Source organism: Perca fluviatilis, chromosome 4, assembly GCF_010015445.1.
Source record: "Perca fluviatilis chromosome 4, GENO_Pfluv_1.0, whole genome shotgun sequence".
In the NCBI taxonomy this organism is placed as follows: Eukaryota; Metazoa; Chordata; class Actinopteri; order Perciformes; family Percidae; genus Perca; species Perca fluviatilis.
This window is the reverse complement of record NC_053115.1, coordinates 30967006-30992134: the sequence shown is the minus strand read 5'-3', so window position 1 is coordinate 30992134 and position 25129 is coordinate 30967006. Positions and strand designations below refer to the sequence as shown.

The 25129-nt window shown below is 41.4% G+C and overlaps 1 protein-coding gene across 2 annotated transcripts in view; it reads left to right on the top strand.

Annotated features, from left to right (window-relative positions):
- Positions 1 to 25129, top strand: part of LOC120557755 (glutamate receptor-interacting protein 2-like) — a 69316-nt gene that overhangs the window by 23513 nt on the left and 20674 nt on the right. For both annotated transcript variants that reach the window (XM_039798347.1, XM_039798349.1), the window contains exons 8-13: positions 93 to 279; positions 7406 to 7551; positions 11938 to 12018; positions 16372 to 16435; positions 17265 to 17410; positions 22923 to 23067. In XM_039798347.1, coding sequence (XP_039654281.1) covers positions 93 to 279; positions 7406 to 7551; positions 11938 to 12018; positions 16372 to 16435; positions 17265 to 17410; positions 22923 to 23067 — 769 coding nt within the window. The remainder of the gene's footprint in view (positions 1 to 92; positions 280 to 7405; positions 7552 to 11937; positions 12019 to 16371; positions 16436 to 17264; positions 17411 to 22922; positions 23068 to 25129) is intronic.

Sequence of the window (25129 nt, the reverse complement as noted above, 5' to 3'; positions counted from 1 at the left end):
TATGTCTCTCTGTCTTGACTATTATATCATTCCTCTGAAGGGAAATGTGTAATCAAAAAATCTATGTTTTATGTGTCTGTGTCTGTTTAAAGTGTCTCTGGCGTCCAGTTCGGTGGGTCCGGGTGGTCAAGTGGTCCATGTAGAGACCAGTGAGGTCGTCCTAACAGGCGACCCACTCAACGGCTTCGGTGTCCAGCTGCAGGGAGGCATATTCGCCACCGAAACGTTGTCCGCACCCCCACTTATCCGATTCATAGAGCCCGACAGCTCTGCAGAGAGGTGAGATGTTCACACATGAATAATTGAATGTGTCTGCTCTGCGACGTAAAGCCGTTTAGACACAAAAAAGGTAGTCAAGTGAACAAACAGTCAAGTGAAGTCAATTTTACTTATACAGTCCAATATCACAAATCACCAATTTGCCTCCGAGGGCTTTTACAATCTGTACAGCATACGACGGGATAAAGAAAAACTCTTTGACGGGGAAAAATGGAAGAAACAAAATACGAATATAAAAGCCTTTGTGTGTGGTTGATTGTCCTCTGCCTGTCTATGGCAAGCTCGTTTTTGGTGTTGAAGTGTCTCCCATCCTTCCTTTAACCCATTTAACATCAATAATTAATCCCTATAGGGACGTATAACAGGCACTACAGCATCACAAACCTATGTGCCTACATGCACCTACATGCTCAATAACAAACTTAAGCAAATGTGCAGTTATGTGTGTGTGTGTGTGTGTGTGTGTGTGTGTGTGTGTGTGTGCGTGCTTTACTAAGCTTTGTGTGTATGTCAATGTTAAGGCTTGTGTGTGTGTGTGCGAGACTGATGTTGGCGTGTATTAAAAGCTCTGCTTGGCTCTGTGTGATGTGTGGGTGTATGAATCTTTTTAAGCATTTAATTTATGTACATGAGTGTAGGTGGGGCTTTACAAGTATTAGCGTGCAAAAGTGTGTGTGTGTGTGTGTGTGTGTGTTCGTGTGTGTCTGTATTTGCAATTTTTTTCCATTTCCCTCGTCATTATAAGATGTAAAATAGCTTTTCTCAGTTCTTTGTTTAGATGATCGAATTCATTTTCGGAGTTTCTCTGCGGGGTGTGCAAATCTTCTCACGTGTATTCTGTATTCCCTGAGCATCAAAATGAAATGGTAGATACAACTTTATGAAGAATTGGAGAATATGGAGAATTTTTTATTTTTTTTTTTGGGATGGATTCAGTTCAGAAGAATTGGCATCAAACTACATTTGTAAACGTGTGTGTGTGTGTGTTCGCAATCTGTCTTTTGTTGCACTTTAGTTCAACCATAGGCTATATGGTCACAACTCTATTTAAGTCTTTCTGTGTAAGTTCTCAATTGTGTATGCGATGTGTGTGTGTGTGTGTGTGTGTGTACTGTTTGATGTTCCCGTCGTATTAACAGCCTCTGTAAGTGCGGGGTGTGTTTCGGCACCCCGATGCCACACTCCCTTCTCCATTAGCGCCCACGCTAACAACACTAATTAGCTAGCTTCCCCTCGCTCACGCTGGAGGATTCGTTAAGTACCCTCCTTCCTGCTTGACAGGATGAATCTAAATAAACCCCTTTTCACACCACCCTGAATTACCCTTTAAACAATTTATAGTCTTTAAAAGCGTAAGTCTTGTGCAGTGGTGACCAGCAAGGGCATCCTCCTTTAACGTTTTCACCTGTAATTATCCAGCGTTAGTGCTGCTGAAAGTTGTTATTATAAATGTTATTTAGAATTTTACTTTTAAATTCATTTTAAGTATTTATATTGGAATAGTCCTCAGAAAACTACAACTAAAGTCTGATTTACTGTTTACTAGTCTGATAGACCTTCCCTCACAGTGCTGTGGAGGAGGGTCTGGCTAGTCCACACAACATTCCTGGATGGAAGAAAAATTTGCTCTGGCTTATTGGCATTTCTTTAAACCAATCACAATCGCCTTGGACGGTGCTAAGTGCTGGATGGAGCAACGGTGCCTCTGCAAAATAGCCTCAGGAAGGAACTTGTTTTGGTGGAACATGTGTAGGTTCAAAAGTTGTTTAAGTCGTGCAAACAGAAAACTCCGATTGGACAGATAGTCTAGCTAGCTGTCTGGATTTCCCCTGCAGAGATCTGAGGAGCAGTTAACCATAGTCCTCAGAAATCCACCAGAGTTTAGAATGCCAACACAAAGAAAGAAGAAGGTAACGGACATCCAACCAAATTTCCGGCAGCACCTGAACAATCCCGGAAGTGGAACATTGTCTATATAGACTATGGTTCTGCGGAGGCTCCACGCAGAGCTTTCACCGTAGCCTACGTAAGTGGTGTGTGTGTGTGTGTCTGTGTGTGTGGAGTGTGTGGTAGAGCGAATGAGAAAGTGACAGGGATTGGATTCGGAGCGAGTACCGACTCTAGAGTCATAGTGATAGAAACAAAGTGTCTGCCCTGTGCTTTCTGACCACGGTCCGAAATCCATAGCAGGAAACGTTAACCCTGTCCTTGATTTCATCTTGTTTATTGAGATGGAGAACCAGGAAATGAGTAGGGGGAAATGCAACGCTACCAAGCCACAGTCAGAGCGACGTGCTGTTACATTTTTTGAGAGGTGCACTTCAGGCTACGGCATAGGGTCCGGCGTAGTGTCAGTGTCTTCACGTACCTACGTACATACCCACGGCATCTATTTAACGCAGAAGCATGAATTGGCCTGTGGCCAGCAGTGAGCCACTTGAGTTGCTGCTGTAGTCAGTAGTTGCTGTGTAAGCCAAAAAAAAAAACAGGTGGCATTTGTGAGGCATCTGCAAGCGAGGTGGAGCCCATTGTAACGCCATATTCACATTCCACTTTTCCTGTAGACCTGTAAAAAAAAAAAAACTACATACATATCTTGACTGAAAATGTACAGTGAACAATTAAATAAGGTGTAAAGAACAAAACAAAAGTTACTTTTGGACTAGAAAGGCAAGAAATGGTTCAGTATATGTTTAGCATTATCAAACAGCAGTATAGATATTTCTTGAAATAGCTGAAACTTAATGTCCTATTTTAATTTGATTGACTTCATTGTCCACCTGAGTGGAAACGTGTGTTTGGACTGCTGCCGAATGCCGAATCCACACAAAGACATTAACGATTAAGAAGTGGCTGCTTCAACGAGTATGTAACGTTTCTCCAAGCAATGCACAGCTAAAGTGCCAGGTTTTTTAAGGAAGTCTGGTGACAGCGCAGGAACTGCAGCTGTAGCCATACCTATGCTCATGTGTAGTCATTCTGAAATGATGAACTGAGGGAGTAGCGTGAGGCGGGACACACAGCCACATCCTTATCCTGACCTAAGCCTCTGTGTAAACTGTGTCAGACTTGGTGTACTGATGATGCACAACACTGAGTTCTCTCAGACCAAAAGTAGTACAATATAACCAGTAATCAAACCAATACATTATATACAGATATAGTATGTTATTAGTTAAATGTACCATTGTACAAACTACAGATTAAGGCTGGATTATGGAAACGACTCACTAATAACCAGAGGTGATATCAACACCTTGCAAGACAAAGAATGAAAAGCAAAAGGAAGGAATAAAGAGCAAAAAAATTAAGATGAGAGGGTAAAAGAAAAAGGGTTGGAACATAAGACTGAGTTTATTTTTCAAACTACACAAAAAGAAAAGAATGGGAAAACGAGAACAGGAAAGAAGTGCAAAGAAGCAAACTGTAAAAAAAAACAGTGAGACAGGGACGAGAGTCTTGGCACGCCATTTAATATCAATGTCGATCATAATGAAGTTGTCTGGTCACCCACTCATGGCTTAATAGAGTAGAAATCAACTCTGTGTGTGTGTGTGTGTGTGTGTGTGTGTGTGTGTGTGTGTGTGTGTGTGTGTGTGTGTGTGTGTGTGTGTGTGTGTGTGTGTGTGTGTGTGTGTGTGTGTGCGTGTGTGTGACAAATGAAAACCCTAAGTGTCCTGCAAATCCAAAGGGCAGTAAGGTGAGGCCTAGTTAAAGTGAAATCTCTTCATCTTCATTTCGTCCTGTCAGAAGTCTCCTCGGGGCAGAAAGGGATCATGACTGTAATCATTCAGTAGCACTTAATAACATGGCTCCTATTTTATTTAAGTTCAGTGCACCAATTCTAAGTCTAAGTCAGTCTTGACTTTTGGCCCTTAAGCCATATAAAAAAAAAAAAAGTTACTACAGTTAGAATCACATTGTCCTCTTTACCCATTCATTCATCTTGGCACTAGAGTTTCTCGCAGAGAAAAGTGCGGAGGGTCCTGTAGGTGTATGCAGCATAGGTTTACATCACTGTGTGCCAGTCAGCTCAGCGTGACCTATGTTCCACCTAGTGGTGGAAGAAGTATTAAGATCCTTTACTTAAGTAAACATACTAATACAACACTGTTACAGGTAAACATCCTGCATTGAAAATGTCAACTAAATTGTCTCAACATTTTTCCATATGTACTTGTAGGTCTATAGCCTATGTTGTTGGGAAGTTATATTTTATAGTTTTTTGTGCAAAAATCTCAATTTGTAAAGTAACGGGCAGCTCACCTGGTAGAGCGTGCGGCCATATATAGAGTATGGACATAAATGTGAGGTTTTCGAGTCACACAAGTCTCAAAACTTATAGGGACCATCAACCTGTCAGGGACTAAGGATGGCAATTAGCCTTTGGCTATAATCCTGTATATTTACTGTACATGCTTCGAAATCTTCATTAATATACACTGTCCCTTTTTGAAATAAATAAACTTCAAACTCCTCTTGCTCGATGGTGTTTTAAGCCCCCAACGTCGACTTCAAGGCAGCGCTTTGACCGTCAACTTCAAGGCAGCTAACCCTAAAGCTGCAGACACACCGACCAGACGGCCAACCCTCGGCAGAAAAGGCAGTTGGACTGATCAGTCTCCCCGAGTTGGTCAAAAAAACACACCGAAGAGACGAGACGTAATACGTCTCCATAACAGCAGGCAGCGCTAATCTGTATTGTTGCCCAAAAAATGAACACCGGCAGCTGATTGGACGAACGCGTCACGTGGGTCTGTTTTCTCCGGAAATTCAAAGACAGACTGTCATGGCGGCTTGTTCAGAATACGATCTCATATTGTACTAACATAGTTCACCGAAACGTGTTTCTGAAAACATTTTAAGTGAGAAATAGGCCGTGCAGTTGCTGAATCTTCATCATTTCAGATCGACAAAGGTCAGTTTAAAAGATTTTCATCAGATTTTGAGAGACTCTAGTCACGCTCATTCCGCTCCCCGTCCCCGGGTTAGCACTCTACCAATCAGATGGGTCATTTGAGTCCGACTGACAGCAGTGCCCGCCCCGCCGATTATACATGTCAAATCAGCCAAAATGAAGGCCGGCGGCCCCTCGGACGGACGATGGCACGGAACACACCGAACAGAATCGAGTCACTGACCTCGCCAGACTGTCCAACGGACGATTATCGGCTTGGTGTGTCAGCGCCTTAACCCTAACCCTAACCATTGCCTAATCCTAGTGCCTTCCAGGCAGCCCTGCCTGGAAGACGACGTTGGGGGCTCAAAACACCAAACACTTCTCATCTTCATACTAGAAACAAGGAAATGACTTTGCCGACGTTCCTGTGTTACATCAACTTGTTCACACTCCAGCTCGGTCACTGGCTCTCAGCGTCACATACAGACGCAGTGATCTGGTTCGATTGCGACATCGGGAATTCCTGGAGGGGACTGACTACTAAACTGGACTTGAAATGCAGTTACATTTCCAGTGTGAGGAGCTTCGCTTTCAAAATTGCTTGCATTCACAGGCCAACCTCTAAAAAGACAGAATGACTTCTTCGTGATACACCTCTATTTTGCCAAGGAAAGCTATTTACAGTACATGATTAATTACTTTAATTGTCAGCGCTAATGTGCTTTACTTTCCTTGCAGAACTGATATATGTAGCATGGAGCCAGCTTTGGGGGTGTCTGAAATCTTTAATATACAGGAGCTAAAAAGAATGTGATATGTAATACAAAGTCTGAAGCTCCTTCTGGTGTGATCTCTCTATGTAAAAGGAATTAAAGGGGGAAAAAAAACATTCCAGGTAGGGGGCTACTGACGATTAGTACATCTGCATGCTTGTTGTGCCCTTGCGGGAGCATTTTAACCCTGGGGATAATCATATCTAAATAGGGGGCAGAAAATAGCTACATAAACATGTTTTATTTCAGGATGATTTTGGAAACGTTCATCTCGCTCTGCTTTGAAGAACCTTTATGGGCCATTCAGACTGAAATGACTAAAGAACCTCCGAGCGTTCCTTATTGAACGCCTCTATTAATGGCTTCATAAACATGAAAGTACCACTTTTAACTAAACCTCTGCCTTTCCCAAGGTCTATTTAGTAGAACTGTTTTTTGGGGGGGGTATCAGGGTTAGGGTGAAAAAAAGCCTAAGTTGTTTTACAAGATGCTTTAGATGATGAACCCAAAGTACTCATACTCTTGTCTATGGCGAGCAGAACTTCCAGGTTCCGTTCCAGAAGTAAGCAACCTTTGACATTTATAACACAAACCTCTAAAACCCTGCTCTAAAATGTAAGCTACATGTCCCACAAGCCCAAGAGCATCGCCACATAATTTAGAGCGTACAAATAAAACAGAGATATATATATATATATATATATATATATATATATATATATATATATATAAAAGGTATTAAAAGACAGCGTTGGTGGATATCATGGCAGCAAGCTGCTGCTCTGGTAGAACAGCATGGTAGCTGTAGTGTTTTTTAAAAGCACTACTTTTGCCTGAAAGCGCTTAAACTAACAGTCATTTTCCACTGGGTGCGTCTGTGCTGGGTTCCGGCTGCGTTCCGGTTTTGTTCCGTCCTCCGCCACGCGCGCCATACCACACCGGGAGGGTCTCAGAAGTGGAGCGTCTAGCTGCCCGACTCGCAGATAATATCATATCTACAAGTACTTTACAGAACAATCACGTCTTTTTTAAGCTAGTATCTACCTTCCACTCCAAGCACTCCTGTAATTAAACTCCATGCCTTCTCTTTTCTGGTTTTGTCCTTAAAAAAAAGATCTGTGATGTCTATTATGTTTTTCCACCTCTAAGAAGAATCTCTCGTAGTGCTGTAAAGGAGATATAAACGATATTGGGGGGGCTTTTGGTAAATTGACAGGATAGTCTCGCTGTTTCACTTCCTGCCCGGCTGTGTGAGAGTCCCGCGGCTCGCGTGAAAAAATAGACTTCAGCAGAGCAGAGAGCCTCTTCACGCACACTTCTGGTACGCGCCTCCAGAACGTAGCTCAGGCACGCGCCCGGTGGAAAATACCGGTAAGATGTAGTGATATTTAGAAGGTAAAAATAACAAATGTTTCCAATCATTCTGACATCACCAATGTAACTCCTGTTGTAGGTGTGGCCTGCTGCAGGTTGGAGACCGCCTCCTGTCAATCAATGGAATCCCCACAGAAGACGGAACACTAGAGGAGGCCAATCAGCTTCTCCGAGACGCGGCGCTGACCAATAAGGTCACACTGGAGATAGAATTCGATGTAGCAGGTTTGTAAAGTTAACAAAAAGTTTACCACATTGTCAGAGTTCTGTCTCTTGTATCATTAAACCATGATATAGGCTATGTTACCTCTTCGCCAGATTTGTGCCAGAATTAGCTGTCTTGCTACTCTGTATTGTTGCAGCGTGTCTTTATTAGAGCTCATGCCAATATAGTAAATTGTTAGCCTGGTTAACACCAGACCCTTCTCAGTTGTAACTGAGAGTGGGTCTGGGCAAGGTTCATGCGCAGCGCATTTCCAAAAGGGCGTCATCAACGGACGCCGCTCAAATGCCTCTGGGCGCAATTGGACAGTCCTTCAGCCAATCAGGACCAACGAGCTGGGTGACCTAGCGGCGACAGCGGCATCAACGGGTTGCTGCCGAAGCGGTGGCCGTCACTTTGAATGTAAACAAAAAGCTGCTTGCCGTCGCTGCGCTATCGCCATCGTGTAAAGCCCGCCTCAGCGGTTGTGATTGGTGCCTCGATTTGGAAAAAATTGGAAATTGGTTTGAATGGGCTCTTGGCCAGACTGACTTGCAGAGCAAATCTCAAATTTGCCCGGAAGTTCGTCAGGGTTTTCCCAGGCTAGTAAATTGTGTCAGACACCTGAAATGATGTCCTCATCTGTGAGGGTTTGAACCGCTTTTCAAAAGAGTGTAATTAAAGAGCACAGAGCAACTGCACATTCTTTATTAGCCAGCATTTAGCCTTTTTGTTGTACTAATGGACATATTTTCGCAGATATTATGAACTGCTCAAACTCAGCCACTGAGAGCTTTTGTCTCCATGCAGACAGGAGCAGACAGAATAATTACAGCTTTTCACTGTAGGGCATGGCCCCATCTACACATGCTTTTAACCCCATGGAAATGTAACAACCACACTTATACCATACAAGTTTAAAGCTGTGTTTTACTCTCCTTCGTTCCGATTTCTAGATTGAAGAAAAGTCATCCAATTGCATTGCATATGTCGCTGAACTCAAACATAGATAAAAGGTCAATCAATCCAGCTTTCTGAAAGGTGAACTTGAAAGACTATTCAGTTTGTTTTGAAGTGAAGTGATTTTGAGTGAACATTTAATGTATGTATTTAGTTTAATTTCTGGGTAGGATCTGTAGGACGAAGCAGTCTGCTGCTTTTCATTACTTTAACTTTTTCACTTTTGGATGATCACTCCGAGAGAAAACTTGTTGTTTTGTTAAAGTTACTCATAGGAGCCCTGTGGAGTTTCCTGGTAAACAAACAGTCAGTGTTACTCACCCAAACGCATTGTGTGTATCCTTGAGCTCTGCTACTGTAAGAAAAAAAATCTGCAGAAAAATGGATGATGTCCAGGCAAAAAAATTACCAGTACCTTTTCTCTTAGGGACATTTCTGTTAATCGAAAAATGGAAAAATCTCTGTGGGGCGGCCTCTAGCTCACCCAGTAAGAGCGTGCGCCCCATGTAGGCTGAGTCTTTTGCAGCGGCCTGGGTTCGAGTTCGACCTCCGGCCCTTTGCTGCGTGTCATCCCCCATCTCCCTCCCACCTTTCCTGTCTATCCATTGTCACTATGAAATAAAGGGAAAAGCCCCCTCAATGCAGAAAAATCCTAGAAACTGGAAACGATCCAAACAGTTCTGTCAACCAACTAAGTGATTAATGGTCTCATCATTTCAGCTGGACTTGTATGCCGTTATATTGTTGGGTAGTTTAAATTAAATAAAACATCATATTTTATGAACTGGTGTGCAAACTTTGTGTGCAAAAATCTTAACTTGCAAAGTAACTAGTAACTAAAGCTGTCAGATTAATGTAGTGGAGTAAAAAGTACAATATTTCTCTCTGAAATGTAGCGGAGTAGTGGCTGGGTTAGCTCAGTTGGTAGAGCAGGCGCCCATATATAGGGGTAGGGGTATAGCGGTAGAGGTTTACTCCACGACGGAGCGGCTGCAGGTTTGACTCCGACCTGCGGCCCTTTGCTGCATGTCATTCCCCCTCTCTCTCCACTTTCATGTCTTCATCTGTCCTATGCAAATAAAGGCCTAAAATGCCCCCAAAAAATTATCTTTAAAAAAAAATAAAAACGTAGAAGTAGAAAGTGGCATGATAACAAAAGTCTCAAGTAAAGTACAACTAAAGTACAGTACCTCAAATGTGTACTTAAGTACAGTACAGTACTTGAGTAAATGTACTTAGTTACATTCCACCGCTGCAAATCTGTGTGGGGAAAGTAAGAAGAGCCTGGCTTAACCCCAACAGCTCCAGCTGCTAGGTGTGAAGGTGTAATGTGATTTAATCCGGGCTTTCCTGCTAAAGACACAGTGAAACATTAAAGAAACACCAAAGATTATTTTCTACCTTAAAATAATGTTTCCAAAATCGTTTCAGTGGTTCATCAACTCGGCTATAACCGCACTATGCAAGTTTGCCGGGTAGCGGATCTGTAGTTCGAATGAGAACGGTAATGGACAAATCCGATTCCAACCTGTAGGGGGACCGAAGAGGAAAAGTGCTTTGGTGTTGCTTTAAATATGGCGTCAGTGAAACTGCCCTGAATAAATACCAAGGGGGTAAGCGAGCATCCGAAAAGCGTACCTCCTATGGGGAGGTTCATAGGCTAACAAGCCATCACCTTATGCTAGCATTCCATTGACTGCCACTCATTTTGGTGTCACTTTGACAGCAAATAACTTCATCTGAAGCGTTTAAAGACTCTGTTTGTCTATTGTTTATTTCTAAAGAAACACGACAATGTATAAAAGGCTCCATTACCTTGTATCTCACGTTACGGCCCCGTAGCAGCCGTTTTTATAAAAATAGGCTAACGATAAATTACCGTATAGTCAGGAGAAGCTCGCAGGCAATCGGGGGGGACGTGGAGGCATACAGTCAAAATGACAAAATAATAAATCAGAATACTTACCAAAAGTTGCTCCTGCTCCTACGCTCATGGACAGATTCCTACTCACGCTCTCCGTCTCTGCAAGATTGGGAATGATTGAGATTTCTCTTGGCACAGCTACCAGAAGACTTATAACTTTCAGACAGGTTGCTCACGTCACATCTACGTCGTCAAGCTCAGTTGGAGGCTGCGCAGTAACGCTCAGCGCTCACCGGAAAAGTGCTTCTAATATCCTTCACTGGTGTCCGTGGAAGTCTACGGCGTCGCTTTGTCCATTTTGTTCACTGTCTCTGACCAATACAGGCCAATCTTGGCATGTTACCACTATAGATCATTGGAATAGACATCGTTAGCAGGGCTGTGTATCATGTCACCGTGCTTCCTTGTGCACTTGCATTCTTAGAAAAACAGCTTAATTAAAAAAAATAAAAATAAAATGAGAAAGCAGGACTCAAAGCAGCCTCCCCAAATGGGAGGAGCCTCCAGTAATGCCATGCGATTACCGAACAGCCGATTTTAGACATGGCTCTGCAGAATGAGGCATATGCACTACAAACATAATTTTCTAAAACTGTTTCCCAGGGAGGTAGTTTAGAAAACCGTATACATCCGTCATTTAAATTGAACCCCCTCGAAAACGAGATTCTTCATCTCAAGGGGTTATCCTCTTAACACTTTCAATTTCAATAAACACCAAGAGGCAAAAGGATTTCAGTCATTGGAAATGACTGTGGTACACTTAGACTCACAATTGAATTTATTTTGGTTGAAGAAGTTTTTTTTGGGTGTGGTTTCATCCATTAAATGAAACCGTATGATAAACTGGTAAAGACAGAGACTTGATTTAAGCTCTGTAGCTCTCTGCACTTACCACTCTTTTGGTATTGGCTTTCTTAATGTTGCATCATTTAGTTAACATGGCAAGTAATTATGAAATTAGCATTCATCCCACAAACAAAGAGACATTAGAATGATTTCTCACCCTACCATTAACCCCATACGTTGATGCAGTCAATTACCAAGCATATTTAAGACTATTACTCTTTCGTGAGGCACAACACCGTTCATGAAATTAATGGTGCACATGGATGGATGGACAGCTAATGAAGTTGGTTATCACGTGTGCAGCGTCAGAGAATGATTAGAGCGTCTCGGTGAGGATGCTGAAGTGAGAAGCTGATCTATATGTATAATATAATAATATAATAATAGCTTGTTGGAAAGTCTTAAGTGGTTTCTCTGCTCACAACTTGCACTCATCATGTTAATGCCTGGGTGGTGTTGTTGTGCTGCTGGAATTAGTATTATGACTCATGCAGGCAAACTGTGAGGATTTGTAGTTGCTGTTTGCCCCGGAGAAGAGCAATTCAGAGTAGCATAAGAGCAAGAGCCAAATGCCTAAATAATTACAAATGTTACGCGGGATGAAAAGACCTAATTGTTGCTTTATTTTTCTTTCTTTTTTTTAATAACTGTGGCCTATCTGCATGTGTTTGTGTCACAGAGTCAGTGGTGCCTAGTAGTGGTACGTTCCACGTCAAACTGCCGAAGAAAAGAGGAGTGGAACTGGGGCTCACCATCAGTGGTAGGACACACACACACACACACATATACACACACACACACACACACACTGTTATTCATATAATCAATTTTTTTGTTTCAAACTGTTTAAATGTCACGAGACCACCCTGCAATTCTCACACAAGCATACCCATGTATCTCTCGTGGTAACTGTAGCCTGCAGGAAAGCTCAGCTGTAAACATTACCTCTGTTTATAAAAGGGTATAGATACCAGGCCTCACACTCTGTTTGCCTGACTGGCCTCATACTTTATGACCAAAAGTATTTGGACATACTGTCAAATTTGTGATCTTTTAGTCTGAGGCAGTTTTTTTTTTTTGGTCTAGGCCCCCCAACGCGTTCTCATGCTGTATGATGTTGTATCAAAACTTATGCACACCAATTCGTATGATATCGTACGGAATTAGGCGACCGGTCACGTGACGACCAAACACACAGTTTAGTTTAGCGGTCTTGACAGATGAATTTGGCCGAAAATTTTTTTTCTGTGAGCCGGGTACAGGTTACTGTGGGAGGTTACAAAAGATGAGTGTCTTACGGCGACGACCGTTATGTTTAGGCACCAAAACGACTAGTTAAAATTAGAAAAAAAGATTGTGGTTGGGGTTAAAACACCGGTCCCTTTAAGTAATACTCCCGGGACACAAACACCTGTTTCCTGGGTGAAAGTCTTGTGATTTATCCGGGACAAAAACTTCACTCCCCCGCCTGAGAGCCCTGTGTTTTATGGCCCACCCATTCACCCCGACCTCCTCGCTACGCAGATCTCCGCGCTCTTATACAGTCAATGTTTTGCATACACTTATAAATATTTAGCATACATACGAATTACAGTGCATTACTTTTCGTAGCTATATGTACCAGTGGTTCATGAGAAAAGCCTGAGGCCACTTAGTTGCAATTAAGGCAAATCTTAATAGATAATGATCATAAAGATTTCTATTTCTAGATCTATACAGTACTGTGCTTCCAACTTTGTGGCAGGCCTTTTCCTGATTTTTTAAACGAGGACAGTTGCTTTAAGAAATAGTTCTCGCAGTTTGGAGTGGAAGAATTTGAGTGGCCTTTGACAGAGCCCTGACCTTAACCCCATTAGAGTCAGGCCTTATTGTCCAACATCAGTGCTCTACCTCACTAGCGCTCCTCAGGCTAAATAGGAGAAAATCCCTAACATGTACAATGCCTCCAAGATGAAGTGGTGTGGAAGTACAAAGTAACAAAATGAAAATACTTCAGTAAAGTACAAGTACCTCAAAGTGTTTTACCAGTACAACTTTGTAAAAACTATGTGTAAATTGAGAGAAATGGCCCTGAAGAGGACATTGAAGTCAAGTGAGTGTGTGTGTGTGTTGGGGGAGGGGGTGTTCAGCTTCACTTTATAATGCGTCTGCATGACTAACAGGCTGTGCTGTAGCAGTGTCTGAGCCAGAGAATGGTGCAATGGTGCCATCTTCTGAATGCTTCACAGTTGACAGTGAGAAGGCTACACACATTATCTCATTTGCCAAATTTACCAGCCAAATTAAACAATGTTTTTTTTGTTGTTGTTTTTTCCTGATAGTGTAAAAAGCCCTATTCGCACGGGACTAGTACTGCCTCGAGACATTGGTGGAAGTAGTATTCAGATCCCAGATACCACACTGTAAAAAATACTCTGTTACAAATAAAATCCTGCATTGAAAATGTTACTTAGGTAAAGTTATGTAGGTATCATCAGGAAAATGTTCTTAAAGTATTAAAAGTACAAGTACTCAATGCAGAAATGTATTTCTAAATCACATGAGGTGCCCTGGTAATATGAGTCACGTGTGAACAGGGCGTACAGCCTTCCTCAGTCTCAGTGTCTGTCTGAGTATTTGATTTGTGATGGGTGCAACTAAATTTTAGTAACAGATTTTAACTTCCTTCCATTCTATAAAAACAATATAAAACTTGATAATGTTATATGCACATTATTTTCACCAATGTTATTTATGTAGAGACTCCTGGAACAAATTAAAGCACTTTCTTAAAATCAACTCAGTTGTCAGCCTGTTGGACAATTTAGAAATCTGGTTTTAAAGCTGCAAACGTCTACTTGTAACTGCTTTACATCATTTTCTTTTCTTTTGCATCCCTATTATCCTAATTTACAGAGATGGGAGTAAGTCACACAGAGGCAAGTCACAAGCAAGTCTCAAGTCTTAACCTTCAAGTCTCAAGCAAGTCTAAGTCATTTTTTGTGACAATCAAACAAGTCAAGTCATAGCTTTGGTCAAGCAAGTCACAAGTCAAGTCATACCAAAGTTTCCATTTTTAAACAAGCTAAAGACAGTGATAATGAACTGCTGGAGTTTTATTTGCATTTTTTACTCCATATTCAAAAGACATTGTGTCCACATACATCTGAAGAGTTTAAATTAACACAGATAAAAAAGCACAGCCTAAAACTGATATTAGGCCAACAATAAATCAACGTTGTTCAATATGCCTCAAACATGACATCAAATCATGAAATTCCTTTAAACAATTCAAGTATTAATGGTTCCTAAGTCAAATAATATTCTTCAAACATGCCTCACTTTTATGGGACAGAAACACATCCTTCAACCTTTCCTTCTCTTAAAGAACAAAACATATTCTTTAAGAGTAGCTGAATCCCACCACATTTGCTTATCACATGGAATGGAAAGTATATGTTGATATTTGTCAGTGTATTTGTGAGTGAATGGTGTGTGTGTAAAAAAAAAAAAAAAAAAAAAAAATATTAATATTGGTGAGTGAATGTGCGTGTGTGTATGAGTGCAGAGTGTGATGTATGTGTGCTTAGCTTTATTCACATACTTACGTCTGCATGTGTGTGTGTTTATGAGAGAGAGAGAGAGAGAGAGAGAGCAGTTTGTGTTGTGTGTGTATGTGTGCCTAGTTTTATTCGCTCTTACCGCCACTTTGAACAAATAGGGGAGGGTGTATTCATGGCCAAAAACTGAAGGGAGTTCTGTCCATCACAAACGTCCAAATAGTGGTTCAGCTGAATATGGGGATTGGAACCTGAATCTCTCCCGATTTGAAGTGTCTGATGAAATTCGACGTCGGAAATGTTTGTACTGCAGACCTTGCAAACTGCCGTTCGTTTTTTTTCTTTTCCTGGTGTAATCCTTATACCCAAACTTTATTATTTTCTGTGCAGAGGGACATAGGCGCCCACTTATGTTTTCCTCCGTGGGTGCTCACACCCGCACACCCTTTAAAAAATAGTGTTTGCATTTCAGAACCTTAGGTAATGGACAGCAGCCGACACGAACACACACGCCATAATAAAGTCGTAGAGTAGACCTAGCCTATAGGCTATCTTTCAACTCCGGACAGCGCCACTTCTCACAAATACAGATAGGATTGGAGATGAGAAGTTTAACTGGCACGTAACCGCGATCAGCTTCGTGCGAAATTAATAATCAATGCCACCGACATAACCAATCACACTATGACAGACGCTCCACAACTGCAGTGTTTAATTTTAGAAATTGATTAATTATGATAATAATAATATTATCATAATTAATTGTAAAAATGAACTGGCAGTCTGGCACACGTGGGTGGTCAATATTTTCCGTGGGTGCTCGAGCTCCGGAGCACCCACGGCATCGGCGCCCATGAGAGGGATCCATGACGTTAAGTTACTAGCTGTAGCCAGTGTTGTTTACTGACGGTCTCCTCCTCCCCCCCCTCCTCAATATCAGAGGGGGGAAAATATATTTATTAAACAGAAAATCAAGTCATTTCAAGTCATTTGACTCAAGTCTAAGTCAAGCCTCAAGTCATGAATATCAAGTCAAAGTCAAGTCAAGTCTTTCATGAATGTTAATCAAGCAATTCTAAAGTCCTAAAATTTGCGACTCGAGTCTAACTCGAGTCAAGTCATGTGACTCGAGTCCCCCATGTCTGCTAATTTATGCATCAAATCTGTTTCCAATTCCGAATGTTTTATTGTCTTTCTATATTCCTTATGATTGTACTTTCTGTGTTGTTGTCTTTGTAATCTGACTCGATGACATCGATGAGGATAACTAAAGGTCGAATGAATAAATGTAGCACAATTTGTTGCTATTTGTGTTATATGCACTTACATACTTTGTTGTTTTGGACATATATTCCTCTTTCTGTATATATTGTATATTGCACATAGTGTTATTTCTTTCTTTGTTTTCTTGTATTTGTTTACTTTTTTTTCGTTTCCTGTTGAACGGCATTCAGAGTGGAGGGCTGAGAAAGAATTGCATCGTACAGGGCAACTTGTTTTTAACTGTGCATATGACAATGAACACTTTGACTTGTTGTTGCTGCTGATCAGTGTGATGTCATCTCCCTCCACAGCCAGTAAGAAGCCAGAAGAGCCCCTCATCATTTCTGACATCAAGAAGGGCAGCATGGCCCACAGGTATCTTACAGTCTGCACTATTAGATTCTTTATTGGGTCTAACAGTTTTTTTTCTCATCCCTCAATTTCTATCTCTTTTAATGTATTTAGTATTCAACTATGTCTTCCTGTCTATGGCATGTACAGTATATATGTACATACTGTATGTATTTTATTTATTAGGGCTGGCACGATATGCTTTTGTCCCGAAACATATCTTTCACCGTACATGTGTGCCGATTTTATTTGTATTGCAATTTTCATTTATTGCGATTCTAGAAGTATTGCGATTCAATAGTATTGTGTATTGTGATTTTCTTTTCCTTCTTTAACAAAAACAAAAGTTGAATAATACACTTCTAGAGACAATATATCATGAGACCTTTCTAAAAACTCATTGTTTTCTAAGAAAAATGCACATCACATGTCAGTCAGACGACATGATACGTGTATTTATTTTATTTTGTAAAGAAATACTATACATATCATGGCTTTTCAGCATTTTCTGCTTTCGGTCAGAAAAAGGATATGATGTAGTCATACGGCGGTACCGTATAAACAGAAAGTATTTAGGTGAATCATTGGTAAAAAAATGTATAAAAAAATATTCATTCTTGGGAAAAGAATGGATTTTAAAAATCGTCAGGATAAAAAGTCATGAAACATATGATTTTCGATTCTTTTTCCCACTCCTATTATTTATTAACTTTTCACACTCTATTCTCAGTATACTTACAAGTGCCGCTCTGTGAGTACAGTTTGACAGAAATGTGACAGAGGATGCTGTAGGAAAGCCTTGACAGAAGGGATGGTACGTGGTTCCACCTTTGTGTGTCTGTCTCTCCTTCAGAACAGGAACACTGGAGCCCGGTGATAAGCTGTTGGCCATCGACAACATCCGACTGGAGAACTGCTCTAAGGAGGATGCCGAGCAGATCCTGCAGCAGTGTGAGGAACTGGTCAAACTAAAGATACGCAAAGACGAAGACAACTCAGGTGTGTGTGCATATGGATACGCTGAGTCTGTCTATGTTGGTTCAGTAAACATGATAATGTCAAGTCAACTTTATTTGTCAATTTCTGCAATATGTGCCAGACATGCAGGGCAATTGAAAATACGTTTCTCTCCAACCCACGGTGCAATAAGGACACGTACAACAAATATAATATAAAAGATGCCTCAGAGTCCAGCGTTCTTGGGGGCAGAGGGGGAGAGGGGTGTTGAGCGATGTGATGTGAGGGAAGCACCATTGCACAACAAAGACTTTTCAGTCAGAAACTGATGTTTTCTGATGTGTTTGTTATGAAATAATGTTCATCAGCTCAGCAGGCATCAGTTTTAACCCTAAGGCTGTGGGAGATCGTTGTCTACATGATCCCGGTGATCCAAAATAAAAACCATAACAGCTAGAGCACAGATCTTCAACAGGGGGTCTGTGACCCCCTTGGGGGTCCTCAGAGTCTCTATTGTTTATTACCTTTTTGAAAGTTTATTTCCCCCAAAGTTAAAATATGTTTGAAAATATACATTAACATGAATCACACATATTATTAGCAAAGAGAAATCAGCCTATTTGTAAAAAACAACAAATACCTCAACAACATTGATGATAGGCTTACTGGCCTATAGGTAAGGTAGCCAGCCACTATGGTAGCCATCCACAGATACAGTTAAAGGGGTGATAGAATGATTATATAGGGTATTTCACACTGTTCCTTATGGTCTCCTAATGGGGTATGTAACATTGGTTGGGCTGAAAATGGCCTGGTTGATATTTTATTGGCCCTTATGCATCCCTGTGTTTTGGCCCTATTTGTAACAAGAGCTTTTCTTCCAAATATGGTATTCTCATGAATATTTAGATGAGCTGCGCGCTGATTGGTTGAGCAACTTGCCATACGCACACATTAGAGACGCGCGCTGATTGGTTGAGCGAATTGCCATACGCACACATTAGAGACGCGCGCTGATTGGTTGAGCGAATCCCCAATACACATATATTAGAGAAGCGACAGAATCTCATATTCCAGACACTGCAATGTTTCATTACCAAATTCACTTCTGAGATTTTTTTAAGCGAGAAATCAACTATATAAATCTCAAATATGGGCCGTTTTACAAAAATTGATGGCTAATTGCAGATTTGGTAAGACGTGTCGGACTTTAGGAGCTCCACACAGTCTGACGAGAAAGCGGCAGCCTGCTGGGCTCCATACCCAGGGCAAAGTCACCCTTTGTGGATAGTGCACTACGGGGCTCCGTGGCCAGCTGCCGGCATAACTAATATATTTACGGTTTGAATTTCGTCACGCCACTTATATAACATCATTCCCCAATGTCTTATAAAGCTAACCGTTGTGTCCGATTTGATTTTAAGGCATTTTTATGAACGCGAGGCGTCTTTGTAGGACGAGCAGCTGCTTGCTATATGTCCCATTCATTACAATGGGGAAATATCCCAGCTAGCTAGCTACACTTTCGCCATAACTAAATTATATTTACAGTTTGAATTTCGTCACGCCACTTATATAACATCATTCCCCAATGTCTTATAAAGCTAACAGTTGTGTCCGATTTGATTTTAAGGCATTTTTATGAACGCAAGGCGTCTTTGTAGGATGAGCAGCTGCTTGCTATGTGTCCCATTCATTACAATGGGGAAATATCCCAGCTAGCTAGCTACACTGTCGGCATAACTAAAGTATATTTACAGTTTGAATTTCGTCACGCCACTTATACAACATCATTCCCCAATGTCTTATAAAGCTAACAGTTGTGTCCGATTTGATTTTAAGGCATTTTTATGAACGCGAGGCGTCTTTGTAGGACGAGCAGCTGCTTGCTATATGTCCCATTCATTACAATGGGGAAATATCGCAGCTTGCTCACTTTCGCATAACTAAAGTATATTTACAGTTTGAATTTCGTCACGGCATGAATATTACAGGTTCCTCAAGGTCTTACAAAGCTTAGCTAACACTTGTCCGATTTCGGATCTCAATTGAATGTATTTTTGTGAAAGTCAGAGTTAGGAGGAGGCAAGCTAGCTCTCATTGATGGACTCCATCTCACCGCGGCTCTATCAATGAGACTCGCAGACAAGAGGCGTTTATTTCCCCGATTGTTTGTTTAAAAAACTCAACACACATACCCATTATAAGATTTACTGGAACCTGCGTGCTGCGGTAAAAGATTGCGGGTGTAACAAGCTCGCTGACCGCACTCTCAGTCACTCGCCGGTAGTAGGAAGAGGGGAGGGAGAACAGCGAGATGCAGGCCTTGGAGCTCTGTCAGGGCAGCGGTGTGTGGTAGTTCCAGTCACCCAGGAAAGGGTGAGTTTGCGCGGCTATTGAGCACCGGGCCGCCGGCCGAGCTCAATCTAGCTCACAGCAGGCCGGGGTCTGTGACGGAGGACAGGCAGGGCGGCGATGTAGCAACCCAGGCAGCACCGGCGCTAAACTCCGACACACAGTCGGACAAAATTTGCAATTAGCCATCCATTTTCGTAAAAAACGGCCCATATTTGAGCTTTATATGGTTGATTTCTCGCATAAAAAAGTTTCAGAAGTGAATTTTGTAATGAAATAGCAGAGATCTGTGTCACCTAGATTCAGAAGACTACCTGATCTCAGGTCAGTTGTGTAGCCTATGTAAATGTTGGGGCGTGACCGTTCTCTTAATACACCCATGGCTGTGACAAAGGTTCCGGATTTTGAGATGCTTACGTAAGCAACTAGCTTTGTTGAGATTCGCCCGTTTTCAGCGGCAGTTTCAAAAAATGAGATTTTCATAGTAAAGGGGTGTCAATGGGATTTTGAGCTTCTATGTATGTCCTATTTACCCACCAAACTGTCCTAATTCAACTATGACAGGTTAAAATCGGTTTTGCATTCTATCACCCCTTTAAGCTAATGGATTCACTGTGCCTTCCACATGCATGTTTGACATTCAAACATGATGATATATGAATAAGTAAATAGTAGCTTAGGGCACCATAAATGGTATGCGTATAGGGTTCAGGCCGCCCTACACGTTATTGTAGACCCATTTTACAATGCAGCTTAATATGTGTAGTAGTGGGTCCGTGCTCGTCTCTCTTTCAGGTGAGGGGTCCTTGGCCTAAAATGCCTTGAAGCCCCCTGAGCTAGAGCATTGATTCTTTTTTGCAGCAGAAAGCTGAGGCTTCTGTCTTTCGCATGAGCGTGACGCGCGCTCGTGATGACGTCATCACGCTATGTGACGTCTGGTGCAAAACCGCGTGACTCCATTTCTATTGCAGGTGAAACTATCATAACGCCGTTACACTCTGCTCATAAAAATCAGCATATCTCAAATAACTAAAAAATGCACTTTATAGATCACATGACTTATGTGAGTGTTAACTCACATAACTGTATAACATGTAACTATTTTGTTCATGTTTCTACATTTAGAAATCTCTTGGATCATTATGGTTTGTGTGTTTATTTAGAAAACATTGATGAAGAAATATAAGATAATATTTATGACACATTTCTTTCATTTATTGACTTACCTTGCCGCTTAGGTTGTACTTATTTTAGGGATATGACGCATTTGAAGATACTCTAAGAAATTACAATTAACGCTAAATCACAATTAGCACAAAACACCAGTGTACTGTAGGCACTGGCGGCCCATTTCTACTAGAGTTTAAAGGGGTTAAGGAGATGCACTAACAGTCTTTGACCACCAGGTGGTGGTGCTGTCCACGACTCATCGACTCCTGCTCAAGCTCTAAAATGATCATCTGAGACACTATGAGATGCTTCTTTATTACTGATCCCAGTGAGGAAACAGAGACTATTGGAAAAGTGAACGATTTAATCCAGGGTGAAACAAAAGTTATATTTCAACAAATCACGAAGAACAAATAACGAAATATCTGGGATATAGCAAGAAAATGTGTAGGAAAGTGATATCCTGCTGGTGTAGTGGTCTAATGTGTACACCATACATTTTAATTCCAGGACCCCTGTGCTTCGTCACTTAGGGCATTTTCACACCTCAAAGTCTGAACAAAGTCGCAGACCAAGGTTCATGTTTTTGTTACATTGTATACATTTCAAACAGTTAGTTTTGGATTCACACTGCAGTTATGCAAGTGCACTAAAGCAGAGATCTTCAACAGGGGGTCCGGGACCCCTAGGGGGTCCTCAGAGTTGTTGATAAGAATATCAGGTGCAGCTCAAGAAGTGCACAAATAAAAGCATGGCTTTGGTTTTATTTAGAAATAGATATATATATATAGCAAGACACGGGAACTGTTAAATTCTTCACTGTTTCATGTTACTAGATATAACAATGATGACCCGGACTAGGACGGATAATTAACCGTTCATTACAGCATGTCTTTACTTTTCCTTTTTTTTTAAGACCTTTATTAAAGTTTTATACATTACAAGTTATAAATAGGCTACAGTACATGTTATAAAATAAATAAATTAAACAACCACATCAGCATGGCTAACACCAACACCGGAAGTTAAAGGTGTATCTCACTACGTAATACAGAATAGCCTAAAATACAAAACAGGAACTTTACTTTTTTGGGTGGTTCTGAGGAGCTGCAGCAGTTATATAGAGACAAAGTGAAACCTACACTGTGCATTTACTACCACTTAACAAGTAAAATGCTAATTTATTCTCTGCTCCGATAGCCAACAGCTGTCTGCTCTCAGCGCATCCACCGTCGCTCTCTCTCACATACACACTAAGCACTGAGCTATTCCTTAAGGAGCTTCCCCGGTCTGATAAAACCAGGTAGCCTGTCCAAAAGTCTGAACCATCCAAAAAATGCTTTCACACTAGAAACGAACCGAACCATGGTTCAGTTTGATCCGGACCCAGACCACCTCTTTTCGTCTGACTAAATTAGTCAGACGTGTTACCGATCTGACCACCACCATCTTGGATTTGTGTGATTTGACCAGTTCATTACATGAACACATCCAGATTGTTGCAGGAGATGTCACCCTGTTTCACTGTGTGTTCTGATGTGATGTAAAACACACACACACACACACACCACACACACAAACAAACAAACACAGGGAAGGACTGTGTAATCATGCTAGAGTAGATTATGACTCAGAGCATGCACACAGACAGACACATGCATGGGGTAAAACGTAGAGATTATGTGTTAATGCTACATCATGACTAGGCAGTCTTCTCCCTGGTTACCATGGAAACTGTGTCTTTCTCGCCAGTGCTGTCTTGAGAAGAGTTGTGACCTACTTGTGGAATCAAATATTGTGTGTGTGTGTGTGTGTGTGTGTGTGTGTGTGTGTGTGTGTGTGTGTGCATTTCACATGAACAGGGAACGTGATGCAGTACATGATGCACTAGATAGTTTGAGCAACATACTATGGCAGTTTGATCAATCCATTGGAGATGAAATATTAAAATAACACGTGCGTGTGTGTGTGTGTGTGTGTGTGTGTGTGTGTGTGTGTGTGTGTGTGTGTGCATGTGCGTGTGTATCAGATGAGCAGGAGACGTCAGGCAGCATCATCTACACAGTGGAGCTGAAGCGGTACGGAGGCCCTCTGGGTATCACCATCTCAGGCACCGAGGAGCCTTTTGACCCCATCACTATATCCGGCCTAACAAAGAGAGGCCTTGCCGAGAGGTACATGCTCACACACATGCACACAAACACACACACACACACACACACACACACACACATTGTCTTTTCTTGGAAATCTATGCTACAAGTTTGAGTTTTGAAGCATTAGGAAAGGCATTGCAGCTGGAGATGTTTGGATTGTTCAGTTTTCATATTTTAACATTGCGCTTCAGCACCACCAGTGTAGCAGCATACAAATGTGGCAAAAACATTAAATGGAAGACTGAAATACTACCAGGAACACTAAAAGTGCTGCTGTAAACTTAGTTAATATTTTACTCCAAAAACGCAATTTCAGTAGCGGTGACGAGTCATCATTCACTGACAGCCTGAGCATGCACAACATGAAACAAGTTACCTGCATCTCCACCGGTGGATTTACAAGAAGTATTATGGGTGCACACTGTGTTGTTTTCTACTGGCAGCTAAAAGGAACACTTTGTCCAACACATGTGATTCCTAAAAACCCTCAGGAGTCCCACCTTTTCACCTTATCATCTTTCACTGTGTCTCATTAGGTGGGGAAGGGGTTAGGACAAGGTCAGAACCAGAATCAGCCTTTTGTTGGCCAAGTTAGCGTGTACACAAACAAGAAATTATGTATTTTAGGGATGGAACAGCATGGAAAAAAGCCTCACGGATGAGGGGCAGAGTGCAGGTGCCAGTCAGTCTCCGTCCGCTGTATGAGAGCATTACTGATTTAGTGTTACCTGACAGTGTCATAACAAGTGGTGGATAAAGCGGCGACTGTGTGCAGGCGCTTTGCAACACATGGCAGCAATACTTCCAATATGATGACGCATTTGCGAAGACATCACACCAGTATGTCTGTTGACAGTGCAAAGAGGAGAGAGCCGGGTAGGAAAGAGCAGTGGTGGAAGAAGTATTCAGATCCTTTACTAATGCCGAAAAATCCTCACATTGTAGAAACCAGTCCTTCCAGAAAAAAAAATAAATAAAAAAAATCCTTGATTATGCAGCATGTCTTTTAAAAAATGCGATGGAATATGCGGGATATTTAAGCAATTTTATGCAATGAAATTGCGGGAACTTGCAAAAATTGCAGTTTGATGAAAAAGAGAAAAAAAAGTGATTCCCCCAACACCCTGCTTTCCGATGATGTGCACGTCACGTAATTACGTCTACTTCATAACGTTCCCATGGCAACAGGGGAAAATGGCTGCTCTTGTGTGAAGTAAACGCACATTTTTCAACTTTATATTTATATAAGATATATGGGACTTTTTTGCAACGATTATGAAATCATGCAAGCCCTGCATATTTTGTGCGGAAATCGTCAATTTATGCGGCGAAAGTGTGGCGTATTTGAAAAGATGCAGCCCCCGCATAAATATGCGGACTTTAGCTGATTATGCATTGAATTATGCAATCGCATAATTGCGTTTTTCTGGAGGCACTGAGAAACGATCCAAACAGTTCTGTTTCTCAACTAAGTGTTTAATGGTTGAATCATTTCAGCTGGACTTGTAGCCCGTTATATTGTCGGGTAGTTTCATTTATGATAAAACATTGTATATTATAACTTGTGTGCAAAAATCTTAATTTGTAAAGTAACTAGTAACTAAAGCTGTCAGATGAATGTAGTGGAGTAAAAAGAACAATATTTCTCTCTGAAATGTAGCAGAGTAGAAGTAGAAAGTGGCATGGACAGAAAAGACTAAAGTACAAGTAACTCAAATATGTACTTAAGTACAGTACTTGAGTGAATGTACTTTTCCACCACTGGTAAAGAACAACTTCTCCCTGCAGTGGTTAAACAGCTTATTCATGCAGAGCTTATGTTTCACTCTATGTTGATGACCTTAGTCTATAATGTGGCCATAATGTGTATTCCTATGCAAATAACAAAGCCGCATTTTGAAAAAGATCTATTCCTCTACTACAGATTTGACAATGAAGAAGTGTTTATGTTCCTTATGTTCTTAGCCAGCATAATGAAATAAAAAGCATGCCCCCATCTCTGTACCAAAAACCATGACCTCAAAACCGTGATATGAACCAAACCATGCATTTTGTAGAACTCTCCCACCCCTGTATACAG